This window comes from Branchiostoma lanceolatum, chromosome 4 (genome assembly GCF_035083965.1).
Source record: "Branchiostoma lanceolatum isolate klBraLanc5 chromosome 4, klBraLanc5.hap2, whole genome shotgun sequence".
Taxonomy (NCBI): domain Eukaryota; kingdom Metazoa; phylum Chordata; class Leptocardii; order Amphioxiformes; family Branchiostomatidae; genus Branchiostoma; species Branchiostoma lanceolatum.
In genome coordinates this window covers 18,345,866-18,354,055 of record NC_089725.1, presented here as the reverse complement: position 1 = coordinate 18,354,055, position 8,190 = coordinate 18,345,866, and the positions used below count along the sequence as shown (strand labels likewise).

The 8,190-nt window shown below is 44.1% G+C and overlaps 1 protein-coding gene across 1 annotated transcript; it reads left to right on the top strand.

The window, feature by feature from the left end:
* The first annotated feature begins 1,035 nt into the window (after positions 1 to 1,035).
* Positions 1,036 to 7,871, top strand: LOC136433083 (beta,beta-carotene 15,15'-dioxygenase-like). Its single transcript, XM_066424891.1, has 3 exons — positions 1,036 to 1,632; positions 4,810 to 4,955; positions 5,539 to 7,871. Exons 1-3 carry the CDS (start codon positions 1,447 to 1,449, stop codon positions 6,812 to 6,814), a joined length of 1,608 nt encoding a protein of 535 aa, XP_066280988.1. The 5' UTR covers positions 1,036 to 1,446; the 3' UTR covers positions 6,815 to 7,871.
* Positions 7,872 to 8,190: the final 319 nt, after the last annotated feature.

Sequence of the window (8,190 nt, the reverse complement as noted above, 5' to 3'; positions counted from 1 at the left end):
GTACAATGAGAATTTCTGTATTTGGTTCCTAATTCCTTGTACAATACGTTATCTTTTTCTTATCTCTAGATTTTGAATAGTACTAGTTGTTTAAATTTAAGTTAGATGTTGTTAAATGTAATATGCCTAATGTACGCAGTTCAGCATCCTCTTCTGAGGACGCTGCCATGTATCTTAGTGACTTATGAATGATCGAAATCAATAAACTTACTTACAAAGTGGGGTCCGGCCCGGCTGTTTGCGAAAACGAAATAAATGCATATCAAGAATTCTTTTAACGTTTTGTGTCTTTTGTTGTCTTTTGTATCATATCTGTCGTTCCCACTAGCTGCCCGACCTGGCCCCGCTTTGGAAATGGGACCGTAGCAATACACGGGGTCGCTGTTTTTTACGTCGCCACCCTAAATGAAAATGACGAATGTAATCACCAATTACGCCTAGGGAAAGTGGAAGATCGTGTTTCTAATGATTATCGGGGAACAGATATCATGCATGTAGCCTGTGTTTACTCTCTCTGTCGGAGGTTATTGACCCAATCCACCATTTACTAATCAGGCTATGATGCATGTATCAAAATGAACATCGAGATTTCTGGAAAAAAGATACTCCTGGGTCAAACGTATGTGAAAATAAAAAGATATGAATAACAGTTATAGACATAGATTTCGATATTGCAACATTTGCATAGAAGTACCATGTAACGCGGACTAAACGTCTACCTAGCGGTGAGCGTTTTTCTGTCTTATCACAAAAACACCTGTAAAACAAGCCGGACCCCACATCTGCTTGGAAATTACACTCTAGAGACCTCAGATCCACACCTCCTTCCATTGTTTGTTTCTAATCAAGGCTTGAAGCCCCGCTCTCTACACGCCCCCATGTATGCTCTTGGGCAGAACCTATTTAATTGTGTTTGTTCTCGGATTCCACTGCATTATGATATTTCGGCAACTGTATGGGGGCGGTTCTAGCCTCCACCACCGAGGCCTTCCTCTGACGGGGGCACGGATTGTAGAATTCGGCAAAAAAAAATGAATAATTGGTCAGGAGAGTCCACAGAGTCAGTCCACGGGAAGGTTAACATTTCCCCCTCGACTGCGCCTGCAAATGACAGTGGCCAAACCTGGCAAATATTCTCCCGGCGTAGTCTGTCTGGTATAGCGTATAGACTAGGCGGTTCCTCCGTCGCCTAGCATCGGGTTGTAACGTATTATCATTTTTGCACACGTCACTCTTCTGTCGGACTCCGGACATTCGCCTGCACGCGGGGTGTTGCCTCACACCTATATAGCCAATCCGTAAATAGTTATCCAGCCCAGTCACGGCAAAAGTCGCTTCGTGTCACCACTACACACGTGGAATGAACTTCACATGGACTAGGCTGCCACATGTGAGCTCATGTTCTCTGTCGCGAGCTTCTCTGCTTTGGAACCATAGAATTCCGCAATGGCTTGGTGGAAGACGATTGCGTTCTGTTTGTTGTGCTGCGCTTTTCGAGGGCAGCCGACGACGTTTGGAAATGCCAAGGACGGGGTGGAGTACTGCTTCACGGAGAACTTATACGAGTTCAGCAAAGTTCCTCTGAGCTACACGTCCTCCATGCCCGTCCCGTCCTGGCTTAGTGGTACTCTGGTAGGTAATAGTATGCTCCTTTATGGTCGTAAGTAATCGGCATACTTTCTGCATAATTTGCTTGGAATTGACCCACCGCCTCATTGTGACCCAGTGGCAACATGATAGGTAAGTTGTACTGCTGGTCTAATAATAGATTGTCTTATATTCATGCACCTTTGTGACTTAACACGGTCGTGTAAACGGGATTCTTTTGATAGGTTAACCTGTAGTCTAAAAATAGATCTTTTGTTATGAGTGAACGCTTCTGAGTTTGCCAGCGTTGGGAGATTTAGGAGGTACCTTACTGCACTGACATAAGATTGCCAATGAAATGCGTTCCCGACTTTTCTTGAACCAAGTGCAGTAATCTCTATCTGTTGGTTTTCACTAGTGAAAACTGCCCGCGTAATCTCCAGGAACATAAAGTCGAACCATTTCACCCGTCTTCTACTTTATAAGCCTATTTCACTGTTTGTTTGTTCAACGTATACGTTCCACCGTCGACGTCTCCCACGCTTAAACCGCAATACCTGAGGTACAGCTCCGCTGACAATAAAACAACAAGGAGGACAACGTCCGTAAGTCCGAATCGTGGAAACGGATACCTGAACGGCATTCAAAGGCCGGGTAACAAGCTCTGGTTCAAGACCACGCAGTCGCAAACTGCCATAGCAAGAATAATAGGCGGTGCCCTTATCAACGGGGTTATCGGCCTTAAGTCCGTTTTCGGTGCAATCGAATACTCGCGCACAAGGTCACGGTGCAGCTTTTACTGTAAGGACTGATTTATCAAGAATTAGCTCAAATCTAGAGACTTCACAGAACTAGTCTATGCTATGCATTATCAACAAAACATTTTCACTCGAGTGGTTACAGTAGAGTGTGGAAACATTTTCAAGGTATTCACCAGGCTGTTTTTTTCCAATTGTGTATGCTCCGTTTCCAACGTTGCAACCCATTACCTATTTATTATATTGTACACTGCGTGTGCAGGCTCGTCTTCAGCTCGTGTTGACCTGTCAACGTCCTTAAGTCTGATTTGGAAAAATGAGGTGTGCAGCTTTCAACAAGGGCCGGCTTGTCTCAGATTAACTAAGATTTGGGTCACCTGATTTATTGGAAACTGGACAATGCTACAAATTAAGACTCAGCTGAACGCGTTTCTCAGTGACCAGAAAAACAAGGATTTTTAATGGGTTTCTGCCGGGTGTAGAAATATTCCCTAGAATTCAGAAGAGGATTTATTTGCTGCAGAATTTATTAAAAAGAATTAAGTCAAGTAAGCGTACCCCCTATCATGGAACTAATCATTGACTGACACCATGCCCCTATCTCAGGTGTCTGGCTTGTTATTTCAACGGTTTCACCTGAATGATGATATTTCATGAAACCTCCTTACCACGAAAAGTGCTGGCCTCAGGCCACACGCAAGACAACAACGCTAAGAATTACCGTAGCTAAGAATAGAACCTCGTGGTAGTGAAAGGGTCATCGGCCCCTGAGTTGCGTGTCAACTGACACCTGTACTGAAGATACTCTCCAAGCAGAGACTCGGCTCCGGCTTGTTTTTGTCGTCTTTTTAGGCGTTTTTGTCGGGCTTTCTATTCTATTTTCTTTATGTCGCCAAGACATAAAGAAGACGGAACAAAATAGAAAGCCCGACAAAAACGCATATGAAGACGTCAAAACCAAGCCGGAGCCGAACCTCTGCTTGGAGAGTATACAGAAGGTATACGACTTTTGTTGAAAACATGGCGCAGAACACGCGATACGGCACAAGTGAACAAACAGGGCAAAGGTGAGTAGTTCACTGAAACAGGGTCAACGTGCTTAAGTCCCCTTACAACCACATGCACGTATCACGAAATAACAAAGAGGGCAACACGACAAACACATAAATTGGACCTCATACCAACACGCACAAAGAGATACGCTAACAGTTCCATACCTTATATTGTAAAACTCATGAACAATAAGATGTAATGGAATTTTTATATATACAGTATAGTGTCGATTTTAACGTGCCGTGAGATGTAATTGTTGTATTAGCATTTTATTGTGTGTAATCTTTGCAAGCTATGTAATGAATTCCGCAATTCAGCCCTTTTGGGCTGCGAAGAGAGATTCAAACGAATAAACCAGTCATATAACACATATACCTGAGTTCGTGCACAAGCTGCGTACGCGTGGGCATCGACAGTATATTAAAGGTGACAGGAGTTGTCACACAGGGAATGACAAGTGAAGGATAAGCTAGAAAAACTCGAAATAACGTGTGGACGGCAGCACATTACTTCTCACTTGTCAGTGCGCTTGCATAGCACAGTAGAAACCAGCCCTCGGTTTTTTTCCTTCTTTCTTTTCGTTCAGAGACACCTGCCACCCCCCACCCCCAATACCCGTGGCCGCTAGATTTACTAGTACGTCACCGTCAGAAATAAATGCCGAATGCAATCCATTACACCGTGCCCGAGTGGGGCTTGGACCTCAACTGAGCTTTGCCATAGTTTGTTAACTGATTCCCGCTGAAAAACAGGTACCTTTTTACCTTTGGTCAGCTTGTCCCTCTTATTTACTGGCAGTGGTGTTGATAGATTACGTAGTCCATACAGCGTTATCACACGAAGTTATCACACGTCCACGGTTATGACACGGCCACGGCTATCACACGGCCATGATCACGCGGTGTGTATGTAGGATGTTCACGCCACGCCATGTTGGTTAAGCTGGAAGAGTCAGTCACATCAATTTTTATGTGTATATGTCACACTTGGGACATAAGTACATGACAGTGATTACATCTACAAATTCAAATTTACTTGGCAACTTCTAGGTTCAGCCATCCAGCATGACGGACACTACTTACGTTTTCGTCACGTGAGTGCAGACAGCCTTATATGGCACCTTACAGACCATGGCAGGTCGCGTCTTGTGCGGCTGTAATAACCATAGAGCCATGTAATAACGAGACAAGTTTCAGAAGCGCATGCTGTGATGATGTTTGCCTAGCGCATTCTCCTTCCCACTTACCTTTTCTATGGCCCGTAAGTTGCCAGTCTCATTATAAAACTTCACGCTGGTATGTCAGCAGCCACTAGTTGCCTTTATTATGTTATCACATGAAGAAGAAAAAACAACTTGTAGGAGATGAAATCCTCCACAAAGCCCCCTTACCAAGTCGTCCGTGTCTTCCAGGTGAGGAACACACCTTCGCAGTTCAGCGTGGGCGGACGGAGCTTCATCAATTACTTCGACGGCTTCGCCAAACTCCACAGCCTCGACATCGACCCACACTCCGTCAATTTTTCGGCCAGTTTCCTCAAAACAGGTGTCTATAGCAGGTGAGTCGGTGAGGTGCACTGATGTATTTTCACAGGGCTTTTCAAACCTTCCCTTTTCATAAAAAAAACACTTACCAAATAGTCTTCCGCTAGTGGCTTGAAAGTCACAGTTCTATGTATAAATGCATTTCACGCTTGGTTAACGTTATCATTATCGACAACATTGAAACCCTTAGTCTCGTAGATGCAAGTTATAGTATATTTTCGGCTCACGTCACTATGACGTAAGCATTCCCGCCATGTTGGATTATTAAATCTGTAAGTTGCCAAGCAACTACAGTCACGTCCAAACGCATTACACATAGCCTCCGTTGCAGACTCTTTTCGGCTGTTTTCTTTGAAGTTACCGTTTTCTTATTACATTTTTTTTTATTGCTGGCGAGCAAGAAAACGGTATTTAAACTTAAAAGCCGGAAGGAGTCTGCAACAGGGGCTACATTACAACAAGTAAATTTGAAAGACTGATTCTTCCAGGTTCAACCAAGGAGGTTTAAACCAACCATCATGGCGACTGTGACGTCAGGTGCAAATGTTACAAGGTATAATTTCATTTTTATCAAACCCTTTCTCCCTGTCTTTTTAGGTCAACCGAAGCCAATGACATCATCCCGGTGCCTACGTTCATGGGTGTGGACCCGCCGTTTAGCTTCCTGGAGCGGCTTCGAGCCCTGTCGAGCCCGGCAGACAACACCATCGTCAACGTCTGGAACTTCGGCGGTGATTTCGCCGCCCTCACAGATGCCTGGATCTTCACCCAGTTTGATCTAGACACACTGGGCACAATCGGCGTCTCTAAACCCGAGCCCACACTCGGAAACGGAGGATGCCAGACGAAAGAGACGTACATGTCCTGTGCGCATCCTGTGGTAGAACCAGGGACGGGACACTCCATCAATTTTCTGATGAAGGTCTCATTTTTCCCCGGACAGTGCGACACTTTCACCGTCATCAGAATCAAAGACCTGCGCACAATCGAGACCCTGGCGAGCTTTGAAGTAGACAAAATGTGGTACATGCACAGCTTCGGTCTGACCGAAAACTTCGCCATCTTCTTCGCGCAGCCTTTCTACTACGATTTCATCGCGTTTCTCACCACAGTTGAGCTGCAACACGCCTTGTACTGGGTCCCAGAGGACGGCATGAAGATATATGTCGTCAACCTTAAGACGGGTAACGTCACCACGCTGCGCACCGAAGCGGCGTCCTACACGCACCACATCAACGCGTACGAGACAGGCGACGGGCGCGTCGTCAGCGATGTCGTCATTCTTCTAGACGTCGCAGCCTTCACGAAAGGCTTGGCTCGGTCTAGATTGGCCAATAGTAGTTCCATCAGGGAGATCCAGTCACCAACAAGGATCTACCGCTATATCCTCGACTTGAAGACTGGAGAGGTGGAAGTCAAACCGTTCGTGTCTCAAAGTCCAAACGAAGACTTTTTCAACACGTTAGATCTCCCCATCATCAATGAAAGGTACCGTGGAAGGCGGTACTGTTACGCGTACGGCAGCGTCACCAGTTTCCATAGCAACAGCCCTGTCCAGGGTGCGGTTCCCTTGATCAAGAAAAACGTGTGTCTCCCCCATAGCGACATCCTCTGGAGTCGCCCCAACCACTACGCCAGCGAGCCCACTTTCGTCCCCGACCCGAACGGCACAGAGGAGGACGCCGGCGTCATTCTGTCCTCCGTGCTGGACGGAGACAGAGGCATGAACTACCTGCTGATTCTCGACGCTCGAACCATGACGGAAATGAACACGGCCTACCTGCCCACGTGGATCCCGTACGGGTTTCACGGACAGTTCTTCCCCAGATCCTTCCCTGCTCCTCCGGTCACCGCCCCCCACTGCGAGCTCTGAGATGTCTACAAAAGATGCAGACAAATTGATCAAGCAGCAAAGTTATACTGTTAAAGGAAGAACAACGTACCACGTTGGTCGATGGTTCCCTTTCATGACAGCATGCAAGTTTTAACAACCAATTGTTGCCACTGGCTCAAAAAAAAAAATGAAGGAAAATCTCATTGGAGTGAATGGGTCAAGCTACCTTAAAAGAATCACGTCATTATTCCTCCAAGTAAATGTGTGACACTCTGAAAAGGTGGCAGAAGAAAAAAGAAATCGGACACTTCGGACTGATGAAAAACATTTCTTTTAAAGTGGCCTATCCCTTATCGAGGGGTTGGGTGTACTTTCCAAGCAATCGTCACAATTGCAGTGGTCCGTCACTGAATGAAGACTGTTATTTCGTGTGAAAAACACGGACCAGGAGGCACTATTAGCAGTGCCATGTTTGCTGAAGTCGACAGTTTTGTATATTTTCAACAGACGCCATGCATTCTTTGACTATTGAATTCGTTACATACTAATATTTCATTTGCTTTATCTCCTTTAAAACTTTTCAAATTCCGCTTTGAATAGTATTATTCAAACATCTTAAAACCATTTGCCATTACCTCATATTTTCATTAATTTATTGAAATGTATAATATTTTGGCATTGCCCCATATTACCATTAGACTATCAAAACGTATCGTTTTCTATTTATTCATTTCATACATTGTATCACCATCAGATTCATTCAAACGTATCATTTGTACCCTATAGGGTGTGTCCAGTTCAGATTACAACATCCAGAAATAATGCTATGATGATTATCTTGTCATACATAAAAATATTTACAATGGCGTCCATGCATTATAATATATATGTATTTAAGAGAGTTATTTCATAATCATTTTCTATTTAAACATGTAATATAAAAAGGACACTGACAAATGTGTTGCAGAGCTGTTGTGTGTTTTTAATTGTTCTTCTTTAGATGAACATACAGAAAATCATAACCATGGAGTCTGTAAGCATGACTTGGACTAGCTGAAAGATATGAATACATCTCACTGAAATGAGATAAATCCAAGTTGCTTCCATGTGTACTTTTTATTTGTAGCTAAAGGTCGAGTACAAAGTTTGATGATTGAATGACTAAATAGTTTATAGTTCTACTTCCATGTTTGGACATGTTTGCAAAGGAGCCATAATCTTTTCCACCTGAAACATTCAACCACAGCATGTTCATGTGATAGCATTCCTACAACCAATGACGTGTCAAAACTGTACTAGTTGATCACTTTTGGAATGGAGGAACAGTTAATTTCAAATATATCATTCAAGTAACACCATTCCAAACAGTAATCAACTTTTCAAAGATTGCAGTTGAAGTCATTGTTTCTAGGCAA

Bases quoted from the DNA above. Each gene is read 5' to 3' on its own strand.
- LOC136433083 (XM_066424891.1), top strand. From the start codon at position 1,447: ATGGCTTGGTGGAAGACGATTGCGTTCTGTTTGTTGTGCTGCGCTTTT. The intron at 1,633-4,809 runs GTAGGTAATAGT...CGTGTCTTCCAG, and splicing joins CCTGGCTTAGTGGTACTCTG to GTGAGGAACACACCTTCGCA. The intron at 4,956-5,538 runs GTGAGTCGGTGA...CTGTCTTTTTAG, and splicing joins AAAACAGGTGTCTATAGCAG to GTCAACCGAAGCCAATGACA.